General features: G+C 40.2%; 1 protein-coding gene across 2 annotated transcripts in view; it reads right to left on the bottom strand.

Moving 5' to 3' along the window:
• IL2RA (interleukin 2 receptor subunit alpha) overlaps window positions 1-25,262 on the bottom strand; it is a 57,671-nt gene extending 32,409 nt beyond the window's left edge. For both annotated transcript variants that reach the window (XM_045858186.1, XM_045858187.1), the window contains exon 1: window positions 24,847-25,262. In XM_045858186.1, coding sequence (XP_045714142.1) covers window positions 24,847-24,910 — 64 coding nt within the window. In that variant the 5' untranslated portion in view covers window positions 24,911-25,262. The remainder of the gene's footprint in view (window positions 1-24,846) is intronic.
• Between the last annotated feature and the right edge of the window lie 451 nt (window positions 25,263-25,713).

Below are 25,713 nucleotides of genomic sequence, written 5' to 3'. Positions count from 1 at the left end.
ACAACAATTTAAAAAAAAAGAAGGAAAGAAAAATGAAGAAAAGAGGGAAAATTATTTCCTCCTGGGTATGAATTGCTTCTGGTTGTTTAAAAAGGAAACTTAAATTATTTTGAAACCCAGGAAAGAGGTGATTAACAGCACTGAGTTCCTGATGGATTTGTAACAGTATCCCTCTTCAAAAGGCATTACTGATATGACTTAAGTACTTTACAACTGACAGTGAACTAGATTGCAAAGTAGAACACAGATGTGGAGCACTGTATGTGGAGCCCTTGCTGAGGCCTGGGGATTAGCATGAATAACAGAGATGGACCCCTGCCCTCATGGATCTTATATTCTAGACAGATATTATATTAAGATAGATATTAAATAAATTTTACAAATAAGCAAACAGTTACAAAGATGTGAAATGATAAAAAGATGTAGTATAAGCTACTATCAGAGTGCATTTATATTTAATGTTTTTCCCTTTAGCTTTGATAGTGACATTCTGTTTATGATTGATGATGTGAATTAATGTTGGTTCCTTATGGATGATTCATCCAATGACAATGACTAAGTATTCACAACCCAAGAAGATAACTAAAAAATGAAGGTACACAGCAAAAGAAGCCATCAACAAGACAAAAAGGCAACCAACCAAAAGGGAGAAGATATTTGCAAACAACACCTCCAATAAGGGATTAATATCCAAAATATATGAAGAACTCCTACAATTTAACAACAAAAAATCCAATTAAAAATGTGCAGAGGACCTGAACAAGCACTTCTCCCAAAAAAGACACACCAATGGCCAACAGACATACAAAAGTATACTTAACTTCACTAACTGTTAGGGAATAGAAATCAAAACTACAATGACATGCCACACCTGTTAGAATGGCTATTATCAACAAGACTGGTACAACCACTATAGAAAACAGTACGAAGTCTCCTCAGAAAATTAAGTATGGAGCTGACGTATGACCCAGAAACTCGTCTTCTGAGTATCTATCTGAAAAACTTGAAAACATTTATTTGCAAAGATATATGCACACCTATGTTCATTGCAGCACTATTCACAGTGGCCAAGACATGGAAACAACTGGAGTGATTAGTCATTTGGGGGAAAAAAAAAACAACTGGAAGCCACAAGATGTAATACATCTATACAATGAAATATGCTCAGCCATAAGAAAAGATAAAATACTGCCACTCCTGAAAACATGGGCAGATCTTGAGAATATTATACTAAGTGAAATAAGTCAGGTGGAAAAGGTCAAGAATTATATTATTTCACTTATATGTAGTCTATAAAACTGAAGCAACAAATCTATAAACAACAAACAAAACAAAACTCGTAGACAGACAACAATATGGTGGTCACCAGAGGGAAAGGAGGATGGGATAGAGGTAGTAGAGGGTAAAAGGAGTGAAATACATGGTAACAGAAGGAGATTTGACTTGGGGTGGTAAATACAGAATGCAATACACAGATGATATATTATAGAATTGTACACTTGAAACCTATATAAATTTACTAACCAATGTCACACAAATAAATTTTTTAAAATGAAGCTGCAATCCCTGCCTCTATGTCTTTGTAATTTAGTAAAGAAGATAAGGACAGGTATGCAATTTTAAGGCAAAGCAGAAAAGTGATAACTGGTAGGAAGAAAAGAACAAATGCAAAGTGATATGAGTTCCCAGAAGGAAGCCATTACTTTCATATGGTAGGTAAGACAGTGTGAAGAAAGTTATGGAAATAATGACTCTGTAAGCACACCTGGAGGGATTAAAAGCATTTCCCAGGCACAGATTGGTAGAATAGCACAAGAAAGGCAAGGTGATGTGTTGGAGAAATACTGTGTATGTATGAGGAACTTTGAGTGGACCTATTTAGTTCAGGTTATCATTGAGTCTGAGCACTCAAGATATTTAGCAGAGAAAGCAAGAAGGAAATCATCAGAATGAAATCATGGAGGAAATCATGTGAACATCACTAGGGAGCCATTTGAAAATTTATGACTGTGGGGTGCTGTACTCAGGTCTATTTTTTAAGAAGAACATTTGTTGGCAGTAGTGTACAGATGGCTAGTTGCGGGCAGCAGAAGGGTAGACAGAGGTGGGCGGTAGAGTGACCAATTGGGCTAGTGCTTCCCAAACTTTTGTGTGCACAAGTTACATGGGGGAATTTATTAAAACGCAAATCCTGATCCAGCAGATCTGGAGGGGGGCCTGAGAATGTGTATTTCTCTGAGGGATTGCTGATGCTGTTCCTACCACAGTTTGAAGGGTAAGGAATTAGTAGACCATTATAATAGGCTGAGTGAGAGCTAAGAGGAGTCTTGGGAATGGGAAAGAACAGAGGGGACAGGTAGGTTGGAGAGATGGAAGAGAAGGGATATTAGTATGACTGTACAACCACTAGCAAGTGGGGAGCAAAGGAAGAGGAAAAATGAGAGATGACATCATGGATCTCAACAGAGCAAAGAGAGTTTCTGGTGCAGTCAACAGAGTAGATGTTGGTGAGGTAAGAAATGTGAACACTTTCAAAGAAGAGAACACTTTGTCCTCATTTTAAAATGTCAAGTGTTTAGCAATGATGACCTTGAGTTTAGAGCCTGTTGGCTGATTTGGATCTGCCACCTAAGTGTAGAAGGAAAGCAAATCAGTTCTGAGTGTTAAAGGCTCAAGTCTTCTTCCATTTCCACTCACTGGTTCACTGTAGTCTCACCTTGGATGTTTGTCCATGAGATGGAGTAAGAAGAATTCCTCCTAGGTCCCTGGTCAAATTTCACAGTGCCTGAAGCTCATCTACCCCCTGCCCCCGGAGGAAATTCCCATGGGAAGTTAGGAAGAGTACCATGGAATGAGAGACTGCCTTGATAGTTGGGTGAAGTTTATAAGAATTCGAGAACCTTTAGAGGGGCTTTTCTAGCTTGAAAATTGTAATATTTGGCACACAGATTTTTTTTAAGTTTACCTAAGATTTTTTGTGACATGCTTTTAAAAGGAATTCCTATCTTATTCATAAATGAGGAAATGTAGCCTAAGAGTCTGTCTGATTAGCTTATTCAAAGTTATACAGCTAGTGGTACAGAGCCAGTGCCAGAAGTCAAAAGATTAGGCACTGTTCTGCATTCTACTGCCACCCCAACCCTTAGTGATACTACGAATTTGGTCAGGTGAAGTATTTGCTTCATTGCCCTTTTTCACTTACCTGCTACTTTCTCCCTTAGTTTTGAAGTTCCTCAACATTTCTTTCAATATCTCAAAATGGGCCCATCTTTACTCATCATTTCCTCTGTTTTCTCTTTCTACATAAAACATATTCCTGATCTCTTTAAAGTTGACACCAGTGTGCCTTGTATCACTTCTTCTCTACAGCCACTGGAGCTGTGCCCTCTCAGCTGTCCCTGCTGCAGCATCCCCACTCCCACCAGATCCCCTCCTCAGCCTATAAACATCTCAGTTACTTCAAGTCCCCCCCAATCAATCATTATTTCTTTTCTTCCTAATTCAGTATTTCATAAGAACTGTTCACCTCATTTCTATTTCCTGCCTACCCACTCATTCCATAACTGTTCAGTGTGTCTTCTGCTTCCACTGGAAATATTTTTTTCAGAGCAAACCAATAAGCCACCAGTCAAGCTTCTTGTCATATCTAATGGTTCTCATTCTCCTCAACATTTGTCTAGCATATGCTTCCAAATTTAACTCTTCCTTTTTGAAATTTCACTTTTGGTATCATAAGGCATCACAATCCCTTGGTTGCTCATCTCTTTGGCTTTCTTTTTCTGAATGAGCACTTTACTCTCATTTTATAAATTTCCTGACCCAAGATTTCCTTATTACTGATATTTTACATTAGTATGTTACATTTGTCACAGCTAATTAACCAATATGGATACATTATTATTAACTAAAGTTTATACTTTATTCAGATTTCCTCACTTTTCCCCAATGTCCTTTTTTTTTTTTCATTGTTCCAAGATCCCATCCAGGGGTCTGAATTACCCTTAGTTGTCATGTCTCCTTAAGTTCTTCTTGGCTGTAGAAAAGATATGATAGTTTCTCATTTTCTTTTTTTTTTTAATGACATTGACTGTTTTGATTAACACTGGTCAGGTATTTTGTAGGATGCCCCACTACTGGAATTTGTCTGATGTCCTTGTCATGATTAGACTGGAATAAGAAGGATGATAGCTTTCATGAGATTCTCAGATTAATCCATGACCAAAAAATTGTTAAGAATGGGTCAGTCTAGGAGTTTCCCAATGATCTGACCTTGGCTCTTGTCATTCTATTCTTTCTCAGAAGTCTCATCATTTCAGTCCTCATCTCTATGCCGTGGCTTCCAAATGATAAAAAAAAAAATCTAATATTTATTGAGTTCTCACCAATTTCCAAGAATAATTTTAAGCCCTTTATAGATATTAACTAATTTAATTCTGAAAACTATGCTATGAAGTAAATGCTGTGAATATTACTGCCATTTTTCAAATGAGACATTGAGGTCCGGGGAGGTTTGATAAATTGCCTGAGGTAATCCCTCGCAAGGTCACACAACTAGAGGACCTACAGTAATGGAGCTGAGAGTCTTGTCTAGGCTTCAGAGCCCATGTTCTTAGTAATGATGCTATGCTGTCTCTTCCAGATCCGTATCTCTATCCCTGAGCTCCAGCGCCACTCTGTGCCCTTCTACCTTCCACTTCACTGTCCTCTGGTACTGCAACTCTGTTCAAAACTTTGTTACTAGTCTTCCAGCCAAAATAATAGTGTAGGTAAATACACTTTGCCTCCTCACATAATCAAAAGAAGGACAATAACAAATTTAAGCACAAAATACAACCAGAACTGCCAGGAAATTGAACTGTATGGAAGTGTGACAGCCAAGAAGTTAAAGAAGAAACATTCACCTAGACTTGTACACAAAGACAAAGAAATATGGCCCAAATGAAAGAACAGATCAAAACTCCAGAAAAGGAACTAAGCAACGAAGAAATGGCTAACCTATCAGATGGAGAGTCAAAACACTGGTCATCAGGATGTTCATAGAAATGGTTGAGGTCGCAAAATAGAGGAAAAGGTGAAGGCTATGCAAAGTGAAAAAAAAGAAAAATATACAAAGAACCAACAGTGACGGGAAGGAAACTGGGAAGGAAATCAATGATTTGGAGCAGAAGCAAGAAATAAACATTCAACCGGAACAGAATGAAGAAACAAGAATTCAAAAAAAATAAGAAGAGGCTTAGGAACCTCTGGGACAACTTTAAATGTTCCAACATCCAAATTCTTGGGGTTCCAGGAGGAGAAGAGGAAAAGCAACAAAGTGAAAATTTATTTGAAAACATAATGAAAGGAACTTCCCCAATCTGGCAAAAGAAATAGACTTCCAGGAAGTCCAGGAAGCTCAGAGAGTCCCAAAGAAACTGGACCCAAGGAAGCACACTCCAAGGTACATCATAATTATATTACCCAAGAATAAAGATAAGGACAGAATCTTCAAAGCAGCAAGATAAAAGAGAAAAGGAGAGAGTTACCTGAAAAGGCGTTCCCATAAGACTATCAGCTGATTTCTCAAAAGAAACCTTGCAGGCAGAGAGGGGCTGGCAAGAAGTATTCCAAGTCATGACAGGCAAGGACCTACATCCAAGATTGCTCTATCTAGCAAAGATATCATTTAGAATGGAAGGGCAGATAAAATGCTTCCCAGATAAGGTAAAGTTAAAGGAGCTCATCATCACCAAGCTCTTATTATATGAAATGTTAAAGGGACTTATCTGAGAAAAAGATCAAAACTGTGAACAGTAAAGTGACAACAAACTCACAACTATCAACAACTGAACCTAAAAAAAAAACTAAGGAAACAACTAGAACAGGAACAGATTCACAGAAATGGAGATCACACGGAGGCTTATCAGCAGGGAGGGGGAGGTAGAAGAATGGGGGAAAAAGTACAGGAAGTAAGAGGCATAAATGGTAGGTACACAGTAGACAAGGGGAGGTTAAGAATAGCACAGGAAATGGAGGAGCCAAAGAACTTACATGTATGACCCATGGACATGAACTAAATGTGGTGGATCCTGATGGGAGGGAGAATACAGGATGGAAGATGATAAAGGGGAGAAAAAAATGAGACAACTGTAATAGCATAATCAATAAAATGTACTTAAGAAAAAAACTTTGTTCCTAGGCTACTATTTTATCTTTGTTCCTAGAGTACTATTTTATCTTCTACTTAACATTGCCATTGAGGTTTTAGCCAATGCAATCAGACAACATAATGTAGAGGCATAAAAATTGGAAATAAAAGAAATAAAACTATCTCAGTTTGCAAATTATATGATAGTACATCTAATAAATCCAAGAGAATAAATGATTAAAGTACTAAAATAATTTTAAAAGATAGCAATTCATGGTGATGCTAAAAAACCATGGGGTGTGTAAGGGGGGGGCAGAAACCTGTCTTTTACAGAATAATGCCAGCTAAAGAATGCAGAAAGATGTATCTCAAGGGACTGAATTTGAATGAGAAAACCCAATTTCAAAGATTACATATTATATTATTCCATTTATTTAGCATTCTTAAAATGACAAATTATAGAAATGGAAAATGTCTTAGTTGTTGTCAGGGGTTACGAAGGAAGGAGGTAGGTGGCTGTGGCTCCATCAGGGTAGCAGGAAGGATTTTTCTGATAGGAACTGTTATGCATCTTAACTGTGGTGGAGGTCGCATGACTGTATACATGTGATAAAGTTGAATAGAACTAAATACACACATACACTATTGAGTCCATATAAAATTGGCACAATCTGAATAAGATTGATAGATTGTCTCAATGTCAATTTCCTGGTTGTGATATTGTGCTATAATCATGGGGGAAACTGAATGAAGACTATATGAGACTTCTATTCTTATTTACAGTTGCATATGAATCTACAATTAACTCAAAATTAAAAGTTAAAAACAAATACACAATCTTCTGATCCTTTTCTTGGACTTGTTTCTGTTAATGACCCTCACAGTCTCCCAAGCTTGACCCTTCTGCATCTTTTTAAAATTCCACCTGTCCTTTGCCCTCATATCAAATAGCTTCCCAAGAGTCACTATTTTTACCTCTGCAATACTCTTGTTCACATCTTTTCTCACCTCCACTTTCATTACCTCCTAACTGTTCACCTGCCATAGCAACAGTATTTTATTGTTTCTCTCTACCTTTGATCTCTCCATCCCTCCAATATATCTTTAAAATATTGTCATATCAAGCATCCTAAAATACAGAACTGATTATACCAGTAGCATAACAAATGGCCTAGAGGTGAGGTTTTATGTGTTCTCCACCTGTGTGATTTATCTCTGGCTACAACAAAAAAAAAAGTCTCCCCCCTTTTTTTTTTAAGAGAGAGAAAGGGGAAGTGAGGGAGGGAGACAGAGAGGGAAACATTGATTTGAGAGAGAAGCATTGAACCAAACCTTGCAACCCAGGCACATGCCCGACCACCAATAGGACCAGCAACGCTTTGTTTTATGGGATGGCACTCCAACCAACTGAGCCACACTGGCTAGGGCCTCCCTTCTTTTTCTTTTGATCCAGGAAATGGGTTTTTCTCACATGAACTAAGTTTTTGTTGGGAGATATTGACTGCATTTTGTTGCTTCACTTTGGCAACTGAGTTTGCCAGTGAAAAAGTAGATGGCAGATTCCTCAGAGTCATTAACCAACATGTGACCATAGGAGCTTCTTAGATACCCCAAGTTGTTGCCTTTGGCCATGCTGATTGGTCTCAGGGTCTCCTGACATGGTGCCCCCTGTTGAGGAATCTTACCCCAGTCCATGAACCAGATAAGGAGAAAAGCTGCTCTTGGCTGTATCATGTTTGAAGAGTGAATAGGGTTTCACCTGGGAGGTTCCACAGAATAGCTTACCTGGCAGAGGGAGTGTTATTTTCAGGGGACTATAAGTAGAATGTTTTGCTGGAGTGTGAATCACAAGGTTATGGATGACAGAAATATGTCAGTGGAGCCCTGGCTGGTGTGGCTCAGTGGATTGAATGCTGGCTTGCGAACCAAAGGATCGCTGGTTCGATTCCCAGTCAGAGCACATGCCTGGGTTACAGGCCAGGTCTCTAGTAGGGGGTGTGTGAGAGGCAACCACACATTGATGTTTCTTGAAATCTTTTTCCTTCCCTTTCCTTCTCTCTAAAAAATACATTAAAATATTTTTAAAAGAAATATATCAGTGGAAATAATGTAATTGAAAAAATCTTAAAATCTGTAAAAAGCCTCATAAATCCTGTGTATTGCCTTTATAACTTCTCAAACAGTGCTGTTTTTAGGACAAAATGATAAAATATGTAAGGTTGCTTTGTGACCTGGAAAAAATTATTTAACATGTTAATTACTTAAAGCTTCATTGTGTCAGAGCAAGGAAATGGAGTTCCTTTTGAATTCATCTTCTAAGAACTATTTATGAGAATTTTATATCAGTTTCCTTCCTCGTACATATATTCACATGAATAGTTTATAATGAATTTCAAATCTATTAAAATATGGTCAATTCCCTGATCACTGTCAGCTAGGTCACCATCATTTAGTTTGAATACTTACAGTCACTTTGGGCTGTTGTTGGGGGCCCACATCCCCCATTATTTATTTAAACTATTTTATCAACACAGGCAGCAGTAGGCACTGAATAAATGATTGGGAGTATTGCTAATGGTATTACTGTTCATTAAATCATTCATTCAAACAAATTATCCATCTTTGTTCAGCTAGGAAAATGCTGAGGGGAATGTGACAGAAGCAAGTTTGGTGTCACTGGGATGGGAACTGGGGCAATGAGGTCAAGGGAAGTTACTGTCATCAAAGGTACCTGGTTCCCTGAATAAGAGGGGAGGCTGTGTACTCTGAGGGAGAAAGTCTTGGTGCTGTTGGGCACATTAGTAATGTGCAGTAATTAGCACCTGTGTGTTATCTGACCCACAGTTCCTTGAGGCCTGGCTGGGCCTAGTAGGTCAAATAGTCAGAGTTTCCACAACTGAAGAATGAGTGACTCATGGGGTAAGACCCTTCTGGAAAACAGCTTGTGCCTTAATCAACACTTGTTACCAAGAATAAAAGGGGGAGGGAGGATGGGAATCCAGTTATTTTCTCTTAACCTTGGAAGAAACAAAAGAATGCAGGCAACCAAAAATATCCCTCCCAGCAGCTGTCTCTAAGTCAAAACTGTTGTGTTTTGGTATCTCAAATGCTTCTGCAAGTGAAAAGTTGGGACTGGTTATTTTCTGCCCCTGGAAGTCGTTTCAGTTGATAAAAAGCTTCTGTATATGGAAGGGTTAACCACAAGTTCACCACAGAATGTCAACCTGATGAAAATTAAAGGGTTATCAGATAAGAAAAACATGAGGGTAGAAAAATACTCTTGTTCTTTCTCTGAAATCTAAAAGTAGTTTTCCTTCAAATCTATGAAACCTATTTCTTGGGACAGAATAATATTTTTAGTAAAAACATGCTACATGGGTGAATTCCACCCACAGTCTTCTGCAAGGAGAGCTTTCTACGAAATTGGACTTCAGAGTTGAGGATATTTTCAACAGGATAACAACAGAATTTCTTCTGAGATTTTAAAGAATACTGGATAGGTAAGTATGATGCCAGGTAGAAACTTAAGACCAGAAGAGAAACAAAGAAAAGATGAAAAAAAGGAAAAAGTCATGTGAAACAATGGAGACTTCAGCAAAAAAGTGTTTCTCCTCAGAACTGTGGCCCAGTCTGGGTGTAAGGCAAGGCCAGCCACATTGACACAGGCCCTAACTGTGTCTGGCACATCAAATTCACCTGTACACAACCTGAGGTGCCCCTAGTTCAAATGTTGCCATCAGCCACCCCTCTCCTGCCATATCCTCACACTTAGACCCCTCTCTTTGAGGCACTCCCTGCTCTCAAAAATCACACTCAATTTTAAGCTAGACACAAGCACATACTGTTTGGATTGGGTGTCTCTAGCCCCGCATCCCCAAATTCATATGTCAAAACCCTACTGTCCAATGAGATGGTATTAGAATGTGGAACCTTTAGGATTAGATGAGATCATGAGGGTAAAAATCCTCATGAGTGGGATTCAAGCCCTTCTGAGAGTCGTGAGAGAGCTGGCTTCCTCTCTCTGCCACATGAGGACGCAGTGAGAAGACAGCCATCTGTGACCCTGAAGCAAGTCCTCCCCACACCTCCACCATGCTGGCCCCCTGACCTCGGACTTCCAGGGGGACGAGAGGGTGAACAACACAGGGTAGGGAGGAGGTTCAGTTAAGATTTTAGACTGATACCAAAAATCCTCTCTTGTACTCCAGGGACTGGCCATAGAAAAGCCAACTTAACCGAAAGGCCTTAGTTGAGTTCAGTCTGTGGGCCACTCTCCCTCAGCCAGGGCTGAAGGAAACAGCCTTCCGTGCTCCCCAGTGCTCCCTTTAGAAGTATTGGCTCTACCGTTCCCATCTTATGTAACTTCTTAGCTGACATACTAAATCATGGTCTCTGATCCTGCAAAATGGGCATTATCATTAGGCTTTTATAGAATTTAAATCCAAGGTGGCTGAGTTTTCTAAGGACATGGGAACTTAAGATGTTTCCAAGATTTACTGGGAATTGCTTTGTGCTAAAAAGTAACCAGTGGAACTCATCAAGGATGTGATAATTACAGAGACTGAACTAGATATACTTCCTTCCTTGCCTTGGACTAATACCTTCAGTCCTGCTTATGAACTGACCCAAAGCAGGTAGGGGAGCTTGCCATCCCCCTAGGTGGTTAAATGGCATAGTCAGAATGATGTTGAAAAGATGTTATCTTTCACTCCACTATAGGGCAAGTATTTATTAAGCCACAAGTCAGGACTGAAAGGGGGCATAAACACCCCCTCTCTCAGTCTGCTTCCTTGTAGGGGAGTGCTACTTGTTCAAACTATCTCAGGGTAACTGCATGCCAGGAGCTCTTCTAGGCACTTTACACATACTGACGCCTCTAATCCTCTCAGTCACCTATGAAGTAGGCTATTATAAATATTAATGCTAAATAATATAATCATTGTATCATTATAATATAATTAAAATATACATATTATACAAGGTACTATAGTATAATTATAAATAGGAATCATTGAATACTTAATTATTGGATGAATGGTTCTTGTTGTCTACATTTTCTAGATGATGGAAGTGAGGTACTGATAGGTTCAGTGAGTGACCTTCCCAGAGCCCCGTAGTCGGTTGGTGGCAAAGGAGACATTTGGACCTGACAGGCTAGCAGCAGATGCATTCATACCTTCCTTGCCTTTGTGTCTTAGCTGCATCTGTTCCTATAGTCACTGTAGCCTCTGATCTCCCACTGCCCCTGTTCTGCCTCTGTCCTGCATTGTGGGATCGTTATTGCAGGCCTTCTCAGTGGGATTAATGAGTGAGACCATGGAGAGAGGTTGCTAACGTCCAGAGATTATAAGGGCTGGAATCTCCAAGGATTTGGGGCTTGATCGGGTGCATAGGACAACTGATAGGAAAGAAACAAGGAATTTGCCAGGTTTCCAGGGCAGTTGGGTGGATGATGGTGTTATCATTGAAACAGGAAATAAGGGAGAAAGAGTAGACCTGGGGGAACAATTCTGGATGTATCAAGTTTGAGAAGGCTATGAGATATTCATGTGGAAAGATCCACTGGGCCTTTGGCTATGCAGATTAGAAGTCCAGCAAGTCATGTTTATTGACTGCCTACTGCATCCTGGTTACTTTAGGCTACTTTAGGTTACTTTAGGTTACTTTACTGTCTTACATGGCCTTATAGCCCACCCAGTAAGGAGGGTGGGCGTTATTCCCATTTTATATTCTCAGCAACTGAAGCCCATGGAGGTTTAAGGAACCTGCCTACCATCCATTATCACCTAACCTAGCAGCCTAACTCAGCACATTTGGGGTCGGCCACTCCCTGCCTCCCTTCTTGTCTGCCGCTAATCACTCACAATGAAGCTAGTGCCAACACTTTAAAGTACAGATCATGTCTTTCTCTCACTTAAGATCACTCTGTGGTATTTTTTCCTCTCAAAATATAGTCTATCCTTGTGCTTGGCAAGGCTTTATGATATAGCTCACACCCAGCCTCAAAGTCTCTACCTCTGCCATATACCTGAATGCTCTGGCCTGGTAGAACTACATGCAGCTCTCAGAATTTACCATGTCTTTTGTCTTTGGCCATGCTCATTCTATATTTAAGACTTAGTTCCTACTTTCTTTCTTGATCCCTGCTTGACCTACAGACCTTCCTCATTGCCATTTTTCCCTAGGAAGCTGCCTGGACCCTCTCAGCCCTGGTTTTAGGACAGTCCTCTGCATTCCCAGACTACCTTGTCATTTCTGTGGGCTGTGCTTATTGCACCATGTCCCTCTGATCTCACCATCTTGCTAGTGCCTGCAGAGAATGGCACTCAATGATTACTTTAAAAGAGAGGTATGCAAGTTCAAGCTGGGATCTGAATTCAAGCCTGTAGATTTCCTAGTTCGTGAGCCCTTTCTGCTCTCCCAACATGTTGTCCAGTTGAGCAGAATTCCAAGGAGGCAGATGAGATGTGGAAGATGATTCCAGTAAGGGGGGAAGTAAGACTCCCCTAGCAGGCAAGCTTTGAAATCACAGGTGAAGTAGTTGTGCCTGCAGAAAAGAAGAGCTGCTGGCTGGGGTGCATGGAGCTGGGGTACTCACTATGCAGAGGGCATGTGCATATCCAGGGAAGAATATTAGATGCCAGGCAGAGGAAATGTGTCCCACAGACAGCAGAAAATTATTTGAACTCTTTGATCAGGGAAATGTCATCATGAAATCTGCTTTCAGAAGAGATTAATTTGGAGATGGATCAAGAAACAGCTTCAGATGAAAGATAGAAGGCTTGCGTTAAAAGCCATGGGAAGTAACAATACCTGCTGACAGCTGCTTTCCTTGTACAAGAGTAGAGCAGATAGCCTGCTTCCATTGCTTTCTTAGGCCTCATAACCTCAGTTTTTTCATCTGCAAAATGGGGATGATAACAATGGTACCAATCTCACAGGGCTATTATGAGGATTCTGTGAGACAATAGATGCAGAGTATGTAGCTTAGTGCCTGACTGGCCCACAAAAAGTCTCTGGAGCCAAAATTACTATCACATGAGGAGGAGGAAGGCAGGGTGCTTAGGCATCCTGGCTCACTCTGACTCAAAGTTGCTTCTGCACCAGCCTATGGCAAACTCAGACCACAGAAGTGAAACTCAAGAACCCCTGGGAGAGTCTGACAAAATGAGGGGACAAATAAACATGGCCCAAATGAAATAGTAGATAAAGACTGCAGGAAAAAGGCTAAATGAAATGGAGATAAGCAATGTATCAGATGCATAATTCAAAACACTGATTATAAGGATGCTCAAGGAACATAATGAGGACCTCAGCAGCAAAAAAAAAAGAAACAAAAAACAAAAAACAGTCAGAAATGAAGGATTCACTAACTGAAATAAGGAACAATTTACAGGAGAACAGCAATAGAGTGGATAAAGCTGAGAATCAAATCAATGATTTGGAAACATAAGGAAGCAAAAAATAACCAATCAGAACAACAAGAAGAAAAAGGAATTTTAAAAAATGAGGGTAGTATGGGGTAGTATAATTAGCCTCTGGGACAACTTTAAGAGAGCCAACATTCACATCATAAGGGATCCAGAAGAGATGAGAAAGGGTAAGAAATTTGAAAGCTATTTGAAAAAAGAATGAACAAAAACTTCTCTAATTTAGTGAAGGAAATAGACATGTAAGTCCAGGAAGCACAGAGAGTCCAAATAAAGTTGGACCCAAAGAGGACCACAGCAAGATACATCATATTTAAAGTGCCAAAGTTTAAAGATAACAGAGAAACTTACAAGCAGAAAGAGAAAAGCAGAGAGTTACTTACAAAGGAGTAACAATCAGCTCATTTCTTAAAAGAAACTTTGCAGGCAAGAAGGGGCTGGAAAGAAGTATTCAAAGTGATGAAAAGCAAGGACCTATTTTATTCAGCCAAGATTATTCTATCCAGCAAACCTATAATTTTGAATGGAAGGGCAGATAAGCTGCTTCCCAGACAAGGTACAGCTAAAGGAATTCATCATCACCAAGCCATTATTAAATGAAACGTTAAAAGGACTTATTTAAAAAAAAGAAGATCAAAGCTATGAGCATTAAAATGACAACAAACTCACAACTATCAATAACTGAACCTAAAAAAAAAAAAAACTAAGCAAACAACCAGGGTAGGAACAGAATCATAGTTATGGGGATCATTTGGAGGGTTATCAGTTGGGAGGAGGAAGGAGGAGAAAGGGAGAAATGGTGCAAGGAATAAGTGTAATTGGTGGGAACAAAATAGACAGGGAGATGTTAAGAATAATACAGGAAAGGGAGAAGCCAAAGAACTTACATGCATGAACCATGGATATGACCTAAGGGGCGGGGATTAGTAGAGGGAAGGGGGGCGCTAGGGGAGGGGGACAAAGGGGAAAAATGGGACAACTGTAACAGCATAATAAAAAAAATTTTTACTTGGAAAAAAAGAACCTCTGGGAGAAGGAAACTGAGATTTATGGCCCCATCTGTGAATGCAGTGAAAGCCAAAAGTGAAATAAATGACAAAATGATTAAATACCGAGAGCTGAAATGCTAACCATTTGCGGTCACCGTGTTCTCTTGGGTGTTAGCGGGATGTCTGAGGAAACTGCCCTTTTACTTTAAAATGGGTTTTGGTGGGGGTTTTTTTGTAGTTGCTTGTTTTGCTTTTCACTTAAAATAAGTTCTCTTTTTACAAAATCCTTTTATTCTAAATTAGGTGGTGAACAGAGGTGTCACTACCACAGGGGCCGGAAACAGATACCACACAGGGCTCAGCTGGGTTTGAAGGCTCTGCCTGCTCTCATCAGCGGGGGAAGCTGAGATACCCCTGGCCACAGCCAGGAAAGATGTCAAATGTGCAACCTTGTGTAAAGTCATCACCCCCCAAAACTCCCGGGAAACTCACAGAGCTCTGAGACAGGAAGAAGCTGACGTCAACTTATGTTTTGGGGACTTCAAGCAAAACTCTTAGAAATGATTCCTTCACCCTTTTCTTGGTATCATAATAACTGATATTTTGAGGAGGAAATGGGCCACTTTGCTCCAAAGGGCTCATTTCATGAAATAAAAAGAACAAAACTTTTTAAAGAAACATTGTTGCTTTTCTTTTAAGCACATAATAATATAATCAAACTGATTAAGTTCCCTTGGAGAGGAAAGTCCTTTCTGATGTTTAGTACAGGGGAATTGTTCACAGACAGCTGGGGAGGGAGCAGTTAGCACCATCTGTAAGTGGGACTTCCAAACCACTTAGAACATGGGTGGCAAACACAAGGCCCGTGGGCTGAATCGGGCCCTCCACCTTGTTTTATCCGGCCCAGCACCTTGTTTCTACCTGGTGGCAGCGCCGAGCTCCTTGCCCCTAATTAAGGAGTAGTTACATTTATACAGTCCAAAATTACATTCAGGAAGACAACCAAAAGGCTGATGTGCCCCCTCCCCATTGAAAATGAGTTTGACACCCCTGACTTAGAGGCTTTGGGAGAAATCAAGCAGTTTGATCTTAAAGGACTGTAGATACCCCCACCTGAAATGTTCCCATTTTCTTGTAAAGGAATTTCTTGAGCAAAAGAAGGCTTCTGCATATCCTCTCTATAAAGTATTGCAAATTCAAAATCAGTGGTGATTGATTTTAATAATTTTAGTTATTAATACTGACTTAATGTGCTCAGCCTCATTTTGTCCCAAATGATAGTGTAAACACGAGGCTGTTATTGACTTCAGTTTTGGGGACTTGCAGTAAGAATGAACATCTGTGTGTTCCATCACTCTTTCTTCACACTTGTACCTTAGATCTTGTGCTGTAATTATCTGTGTAATGTACTTCTCCCCTGCTGTCTGGTGAGCTCCTGGAGACCACGGATTGGGTTACATTCACCTCTTATGCTCTATCTAGCACATAGTAGTGGCTCAATCCATACTTACTTATGGAAGGAAGGAGGGAAGGAACAAATGACCACAGGCAAGATTGTCCCCAGTCACCTTATGGCTTCCCTCTTCCGCCTGTCCCACCCATCCTGTGTGTTGACTCTGCCTTGGCAAGAACATTTTTACTCTGAAAACCTTCTCAGCAGAGAAAACTCCCACCATGTTGCCTTAGAAGCACCCACCTATCCTTGCCTTTGTTTTTTTATTGCTGAGAGTACAGAAAGCAGTGAGGCTGCTGAAGGAGGTATCTATTTCTGTCCCAAACAGAAAAGAGTGGGTGATTCCGTGGGTAGAAATGGCAATTCCTGAACATGGTGTGGTTGAATCATGCCCGGAGGTGCTCAGAATTTCCTCTGTTTTGTGGGCGGCTGGGGCAGACTTAGCCCGACTGAAGTTTCTTTGAAGCACAGTGAAATACAAGAAAGACATCGCAAACTGCTCTTTTGGGGGTAGAACGAGCACTGAAGTGGAATGCAAGGTTCAGAGGATTTCAGACTCCAAGGACCTGATGGACCCTAAGAGACCAGTTCCTCCAGTACATTAGAGGGACAGCTCCGTGGCATCATGGGTCGGTTTCTGTAGTCACAGGCACATTAATTTATGCAAAACCACAGAAGAAGTGGGATATACATCACAATGAAAATAAACTTTGTCAGTACAACACATATATCTTTGGCTTTTAGAAGCAATTTAGAAGAAGAGCAAAGAACACAGGCTCTGGAATGAGACTGCCTGGCTCAGAGCCTAGATGTGTGTCATTGGGCTGCTTATTTAACCTCTATGAGCCTCAGGTAGCCAGGTGTAAAGTGGGGATAATAAGGATTAACTGAAGTAATGCTACATTTTCACACAATGTCTAAAAGATAGCCTATAAAATATGAATAGTCACTTGTGTTATTATCATTACAGTTCAAAATGTTTCTTGGAACAAGTTGAAAGCAAATGAGCCTGAAAGGAAAATTGGTATTGGTCTCAGTATTCATGCTCAGTCCGCCTAAACCAGCCATCTGTTTTCCTGTTCACACCTCATTCACTGGTTCACCTTTCTCTCTCACTATAGGCGATCAGTGCCTACTGGAAACTAGTCAATTTTCCATGCTCTTTTGGGTAAAGAAACCAATTGCCTACTTAGAACTTCCCTTTTATCTTCAGAAACATGTTACTTTTCCTTTTTTTTTTGAGGAAAAAATACTCAACTTCTCCTAGTCTGACACCAGCCTATTCTTTCACTGTATCTGGAATGAGAGGTGTGAGGACAGCTTGGAAAGGGAGAAAGCAGTCACAAAATTGTGTCGGACTGATCTGACCCTCTCCTGCCACTGTGGGCCAGCCTGCCAGAAACACAAGCTTCTGATCAGCAGCTTACTCCTTCCCTTTGCCTTCCTCCCAGCGTGGTGGCCACCCCCCCCCCCACCCCAATGCCCCAGGAATTGAGTGGTGGGGAGTGTAGGTGGAGCTGTCAGAATGGATAGCTGAGACTGTAGGTACTGGCATGTGGTCAGCTGGGGCTGGGTCAGGGGTGAAATTTGGATGTGGGAAAATAAGCTCCTGGCCTTCCTAACTGTTAGCCAGAGGTGTCATGTGGCTCTGGTGATGATGATCCAGTGATCTATTGAGTGAATAAAGTTTACCAGGTACCAATGATGTGTATAGACACTAGAGGATTAAAGTGAGATGAGGAGCGCTCAGATGCTTTTTATATGAGAAAAAGTATTTTTTTTTAATCACTAGCCATTTGAGCCTCATTTTGCTCAGCACACACACATATGCACAAATACTCATATATGTATGTATGTGTATGTGTGTATGTGAAATATGAATCATCAGTTTCATTGCCCTGATAAACTCCTCAATTTTTAGTTTGTTACCCACAGAGCATGCTCCATGAATGCAACTTTAGCAAAATCATTAGAAAACACCATCCTCCAACCCATCTCCTGATATTCACAAGCACAAATTCAGAGCCATTAAGTCCCAGGACCATCTCCTATGAGAAGCTTTTCCTAACTCTCCAGGAAGCATATTATCCACTTAATATGATCACTATGGCATGTGTCAATTTTTTGCTACATACTACTATACAAAGTTTGATCTTGAATCTTTCTCAGATTGGTTTGCCCATTTTAACTGCAAGTTTTGTGTGGGTAGACACAACTCATTTTTCTTCTCTCACGTGATGCTTACTACTCAAAATGAGGTCCATGCACCAACAACATGGGCCTCATGTAGGAGCCTGTCTGAAACAGAATCCCAGCCCCTCCCCCAGACATCCTGAATCAGATTCTGCTTCATAACAATATCCATAGGTGACTTGTAAATACATTAAATTTTGGGACATACTTCACTAGAGCACTCATTCTTAGTGAATAGAAAGGGAATTAGAGAGTCATACTAAAATAGGAATCATTATTTTGTGGATTTCAGTCTTAAATTCATGTTGAATCATTGAGGAACTTTTTAAAACTTACTATTGTGTCCAGTTCTCAACCCCAGAGAATTTGAACTAATTAATCTTACTTATTCTGCGGTAGGGGATAGACATTTGTTAAAGCATCCCAGGTGCACACAATGTGCAGTTTGTGCTGGGAACCACCACTCTAAATACTTTTCCCAGTGGGACTTGTGTTTCCTTATTGATGGTATCAAATCCCAGAGTAACCTCAAAGCAAGTCAAAATAGCCAAAAACTATCTGAGTAATCTTAGAGTGGAAAATACCTAAAATCCCTAGAGACAATTATATTACTCTTTTCCCCTAAATGGATGACTTATTTGAAAGCCTGGTGGGGGGATTCAGAGATGGGTTGTTGACTCATTGGCAAATACTGTTGGCTTCCCTTGTCAGTCTTCAAGACAAGAATTGCTCAGCAGCTGTTTCATCCCTGATGTTAGGCCAAAAGCAGTTTGAGGGCAAGGACTGTCACTTTTGTCATCTCAGTAAACCTGATGTGTGAATGGATGAGTGGGTGCATGTCTTTGAGAATCTATGTAAAGAAATGCAGGGAACATTGGACTGAAATTTAGGAAGTCTAGGTTGTAGTCCTGGCTTTGTCACTTTTCTTGCCTGGGATACCCTTTACTTCCATGGTACCCTTTATTTCTCTCTTCTCTAGGCACCAAGCCTCTTAGGTGGCCCTTGCCATTTATAGTTCCCTTACCAGGGAGAGTAACTTCCTGTATCTCATTCTCTCTATTCATGACAATGAGTCTTAAGATGTCAAATAATGGAATCAGAGGTCTTGCCTGGGAACCCTGGTTTACAAAGAGGGTTTAAATCCAAGAATTATATTCAAAATTGGGTGGGTATGCACATTTTTTCTAAGGAAACAGTTAATAGATCTCATCACATTATCTCAAGGATTTACCACTCAAAGAAGATTAAGAACCAAAAGCTAGATGAATTGTTGCTATCACACTGTTTTTCCTGTTGAGAAATTCAGACTGTGGATATAGGAGCCAAACATGAGGATCATCTTTGTGTAGTGAGGTTCTCAGGGCTTTCTTGTTTTCTTTTTGGCCCCATTGATGCCACCTGGGGCAGCAGCTGACTTTACCAAACCAAACTGCAGAAATAATCAGAGAGGGGCACCAACAGGAAGGCAGGATATAAGGAAGCTCTTTAAGGTTCTCCAATCTCTCCCTATACCTGCCTAGACAAAGAATTGAACAGAAGAAGAGGGTCTCAGGAAGTGTAGAGATCCCAGTAACAGAAGGCTCCCTGGTGGGCCATAGACTGATGCCAAGGTGGCTACACATTGTCAGTCCAGGTGGAAGGAATCCTAGATTTAACATCCAAAGGGATCAGAGCCCACCATTTCAGCTTTCTGCTTGGTTTGGGACATCTCTTTTCATTTTTGACAAATTTTCATGTAGGATCTGCTAAGGTGCTTCCAGAGAAAGGGAGACCATGTTTTTGTGGAGAGGACAGGAGTGGAAGAGCTCTTCACTCTGAGTGTTTGTGTTTTGGAAGTTCACCAAATACAGGGTTGGGCAAAAGTTAAGTTTACCATTGTAAGTACATGAAACAGAGCTTATTCTTGTATTACTATTTATTAATTACTGTGTTGCTTTCCAGAAGAAAAACTGTAAACCTACTTTTGTGCCCCCCTGTACAGATAAACCCATGATTCAAATTTTACCTCTCTAGTGGCTTCCCCTCATCCAGCCTCAATCACCTTCCCTTCCTTTTGTATTTGTTGCTGATGCCCAAAGTTTGGTGTGGGGGAGCAGGCAGTGGGTTAAAACCAAGAATCCACACTTAGATGTGATCTGGATGCTTTTGGATTTGAAAAGTGTGAAAATCACACATCCCTAGTTTCATTTTCTAGGAGGGAAGTGAAAAATAGTGGTTGGAAGGCAGCAGAAGAGAACCATAATAGATAAGTGGGAAGGAGCCTGAGTGCCACCCTGTCCACCTTCCCAGCCAGCATGTGCACCCCCCATGGCATCCCTCAGAAGTGGCCAGTCAGCCCCTATTTGAACATTTTCATGGGTGAAGGGCTTATAACTTTTTGAAGCAATCAGTTGAATTAAAATACTTTCCTTTTCTCACAGGGAATGGCCTGGGATAAAGAGAAGAGGAGTAGGTTGCCACTCAAGTAAGACCTCTCCTGTGAGAAATAAGGAAATGTTTTCAGGCAAAAACTCCTTTAATGAGAATCAGCAGAAGGCCTCACCAACATTAGTGGTGTCTTTGCCTTGACACGGACAGCTGCAACAATTACGGAAGCACTGGGTCATGCCTGAGTGCAGTGGAGAGAGTTGGAAATAACCTACAGTGAGATGTTAGTGTGAGTACTTTGACACTCACAGGTCTCTTAACTCAGACCTTGTTTTGTATGTCTTAAGTTTAGAAACTTTTTCATCCACAAGTACCTCAGCTTGAAAATGCCTTTTAAGCCAAGCTTATTTCCTTTTCCCTTTTCAGAATTCCTGACAGACTGGAAGGAGACCTCAAAATCATCTCTACCAACATTCTTATTGTACAGAGAGAAACTGAAGACCTGGGAGGTATAGAAATTTGTAAAAAATCACATCCTTCACATGTCTTTTCTTTAGTTCTCCAACAATGCTTGTAAAGAGGTGTTTTGACCCTCTATCAGCTCCCTGAAAAGTTCAATTTCCCTCTAATTCTTCTCTCCACTGACCTCAGGTGACTTGTCCCACTGCCTAAAGGAACACTGTCTATTTTTAAGGTTTCTACTGATCATTGAGCAATGAGAAGAGGAGGGAAATTAACTTGAACGGCTACTGTATTGAGAGATAGCCTGACTCTAGCTATTAAAAGAATGACTTCAACAAGAAATTACGCAGAACTATCCAGAATACTCAAGGATTTAGCTTTAAAAGTTTAAGAATACTTCTGTTTGAGAAGAGTGGGGTTATATGGTGGGGTTGTAGAGCTCATCCATAGTTCTTTACTAGCATCTCTAACTGTCTGTTAGCAAAGTCAACTCTTTTATGCCTCAGTTTTCTCAAGTCTAAAATGGACCATAGGTATGGCTGATATACAGCACTGCCTATTTAAGACACACTGTTTTAAAGAAAGTAGCAACTATTTTATGAGGTACTCTCTATGCTTACCAAAGCCCTTTTTCACCAAGGTGTATCTCTTTTTTTTTTTTGTCTTTTTTATTTAGTGATTTGAGAGAGGGGTGGGGAAGTGAGGGAGGGATTGACTTGTTGTTCCATTTATTTATGCATTTGTTGGCTGATTCTTCTTTGTGCCCTGACCAGGTATCAAACCCACAGACTTTGCATATCAGGAAGACACTCTAACTGAGCTGCCCCTCCAGGGCCCACCAAAGTATATCTTTTTAAAAAAATCTTCATCCAACTATATGCTTAGTGGTTTTAGAGAGAGAGAGGAAAAGAAAGAGAGAGGGAGACATCAATGTGAGAGAGAAACATCCATCAGTTGCCTCCCTACATGACTGACTGGGGATGAAACCCACAACCTAAGTATGTGCCCTGACTGGGGATTGAATCCACAACTTTTTGGTGTATGGGACAATGCTCCAACCAAGGCAGGAGCACCAAGGTGTATCTTGAAGGTGAGTAATATAACAGTGGTAATAACATTTTAGGATCTAGAGAAATTGAATGATTAACTGTGAAGAGTTAAACATTTTGTGTTTTAATGACAAATGTGAAAATGGGAAATTCCAGTGTGGGCAATAATCTTTATAAGAAAGGATAATTAGAAATATCATCTTAATGTGTTTCTGTACCTTTTTTTTGTTTTTTTATTTTTGAGTCTAAGGGATGAAGATTTGATCACAGAATTCCTAGAACGAAAGAAAGGTGATCAAGGCATAGATAAACTCTCAGAATTTCCACAGTTCTGAGAACAATGCCTTCAATAATGTGCTGTGTTGGTAATATCAGGAGAATTCTCTTTTAACCACATCCCAGGACCCAGTAATATAGAGACTAAAAACACCCAAGTTTATTAATACATCCCCTGTAACCCATCACAATTTTAAATGGTGGCTTTGGAAACTTTCAGAATGAAAACCTGCCTCATGAATCAGCTAGAAATTGTGTCTGTTGACAATGTTTGATTTTGTTGGAGACCTTTCCCCTGAGGAATAAAGAATTGTTTAAGGACTGAGTTCTTAGAGAATAAAGTCTGAGATGAGATTATTTTTTACCCAACCCATTTCACTCTCTTTAGCCACCAAGTTCTCACTTGCCTCTGGATTGGACTATTTCAAGAGCCTCATGAACTGCCTCTGTGCACCTAATGTCCTTCCACTCTTTGCCAGAGTCCTTTCCATAGAGCTCTGACTCTGTCTGGAGTGAACAAAACAGAAAGAGCACAAGCAAGAGAGACCTGGGTTTGAGCCTCAGCTCTGTCACTGCCTGTGTGACTTCCAAGTTTTGTGTTCTTCATCTAGTGGATTTGTGACATCTACACTGCAAAATCATTATGAAGATTAAAATAAGGCATATATCTGGCAATAGAAGGTATGTTATAAATGATAATTTTTATATTCTAGTAGTCTTTTATAGACTACCAGATGAAGTTAAAAAATTTTGGCCTGCTAACCAAGACCTTGGGTCATTCATTTGACCCCATCCTACCTTTCCAGTCTTAATTCCCAATGTCCTCACCTCACTGTCCCATGCTCAGGGCCACAGCGGATCACATGCTTTCCCAATGCTCCATTGCCTTTGCTCACCGGGTCCTCCCGGTCTGGAATCTCCATTTATGGGAATTTACTAATCCATCAGGGCTCTACTTGCATGCTACCTTCATGAAACCACCTCTGTAGCTTCCTGATCCCATAGATCTTCATATTCCAACTTTATTACTGTATTACTGTTATTATATCTATGCCTTTCTCCCTTTCACTAGGTTACAAATCTCTTAAGGATAGAGAGTGTCTTATTTATTTTTATATTTTCTATAGTACTGAAAAGTGGAATAAAAGGTATTGAATAAATTTTTGGAGGACTGAGTGAATGAAAGAGTCCTCATAATACTTCCAATTGCCCTGTTACCACCAAGAACATTCATATCCTCAGATAAGTCATAACTTGTTAGCAATAACATGAACTTACTTTAAATGTGTTTCCCAGGAATAGGGCATGAATAATTGTAAAGACTTCTCTGTTCTGGCTTGGACTGACCTCCCACTTTGCAAAGACCCTGATAAGACAGAAATTACATTCGAAGCACCCCTAAAATTATACCCACTTCAGCTCCAAAGTGAAGAAGTACTTACACCTGGGTTAGTTCACAGCCCAACATAACTTTGCCACTTCCCCCAAAACAAGGAAAAGGACTCCATGCACAATTGTGTTTCACTTATTGACACATCATTCTGTAGCCAGTTTGATTATCATATAGGGGTGGAAAAAAATAGGTTTATAGTTGTATGTGAAACACAGAGTTTATTCTTGTATTATTATTTATTAATTATTATATTATTTTCCATACAAACCACTGTATAGCAAGCCTACTTTCACCCATACTTGTATATCTAGAAAACAAGGATATGAAATTACAGACTTTGCTACCTTATCTTTCTTTCTAGGTAAACAAGAGAAGTCATTAGAAAATTCACACTCAATTAAGAAGGATGGTTTGAGGTAAAAGTTGGTGGTTATTTCTTTAAAAAAAACAACTTTGACAAAACACATTTGAAGGATGAATGAAATATGAAATTTGCATATATAAAATATCATATACACATACATATAGTGCACACACAAGAACATAAGAAAAAGTAGTGTTCTGAAAATGAGCATTCTTATATTTCCAAAATTTCTATAGAGTTGCACCTATAATGGGCTTCCTAGGTATGATTTAAGCAGTGAAAAACAAAGTATACATCCTTGAACCTAAACTATTCTGGGATCTTGAATTATCCCAATATTTCATATATAAGTTACTGACATTGCAGACACATTTACATGGTTTTAGAGTTATTTCTAGCAGATTTTTAGTATTATTTTAACAGCTGGTGAGTGAGGCAGGAAACTAAATCCATGGAGAAATGAAAGAAAATTTCTTTTAAAATACCAGGCCCCTTGATTCATCCCAGAATTAACTGTCAAAGACCTTGAGTCATAGGAAAGTCCACCATTCCTAGCTCTTATATGGATCAGGGGTAACTGAGGCATGAAATGGAGCCCCAGAGGGTCATGAACAAGAAATACAGCCCAGGATTCAAACCCCTTTTCTGCCCCTTCTATTTGGTCCCCTCTGTGATTCTGTGGTTGGGGAGATATAACACCCATTAGCCTTTCCACACTCCTGAGGGCACCCGTGACCCCTTACCTATCACGCAGTCAGTTACCATGATGAATGTGAAGAACCTCCACATCAGCAAGCTTCGCTCCATCTTCCTGGCACCTGGGATAGACTTAGCGGCAGTGAAGAGAAGATCTTTCTCTGCAAAATTCTGGGTTTCCTGTCAGCCTCTTGTTAGCATTGTGCTGGGAAGATGGGAGACAAAGGGATTGGTCCATTAGGTTGTCATCCTTGCTGGTCCTTCCAGTCTCTATGATAGTCAGGAGTTGTACTTTATAAGTGTTAGGCTGATTTGTTCAGCCAGGAAATCGTGTCTGGCAGTCTCTTCTCTAGTCTCAGATAGGAAGTGGTTTCAACCAGATGTTTTTCAAGTTCAGTTACTGGGAGGTGTGGGCTGAAATTGGTGAGAAGGATTGGACTTTGTTGATGAGTCTTCTTCAGCTTCACCCAGAACAGGAAAGGGAGATTCCCCTGCCTGTGAAAGGAGGGTGAGCAAGCACTTCTTGGCAGTGGTCTCATCTAGCACTTCATAATTGACGTCACCAAGAAATTGAGGTCTTCCCCCAGACTTGCCGCTCCAAGAGAAGTTAGCAGGGGCCACACAAGACGGTGGAGCATGGCCATGCCAAGAGGATGGAAGAGGATCCTTGGCCATAGATGACAATTTCCTAAAGCTATCTGATCACTGATCCCTTTAAAAGTCCTGATGTAAGGACAGGTCTCCAATATTCAGGTATTTGAAGAGGAATCAGCAGACTGACCCATACTCAGAATTCATGGAGAATCCTCAAGATTATAATTAATACTAGTCATAGTCATTTTACCAGGATGTCCTGTGTTTCCAAATGTGAGTTGTCATTTCATATTTTACCTTCAGATTAGTCTTTCTTTTTG

This window comes from Phyllostomus hastatus, unplaced genomic scaffold (assembly GCF_019186645.2).
Source record: "Phyllostomus hastatus isolate PE091 unplaced genomic scaffold, TTU_PhHast_1.1 phas_scaffold_1674, whole genome shotgun sequence".
NCBI classification, from domain to species: domain Eukaryota; kingdom Metazoa; phylum Chordata; class Mammalia; order Chiroptera; family Phyllostomidae; genus Phyllostomus; species Phyllostomus hastatus.
The sequence above is the reverse complement of the archived record's forward strand: the minus strand, read 5'-3'. Positions and strand labels throughout refer to the sequence as shown.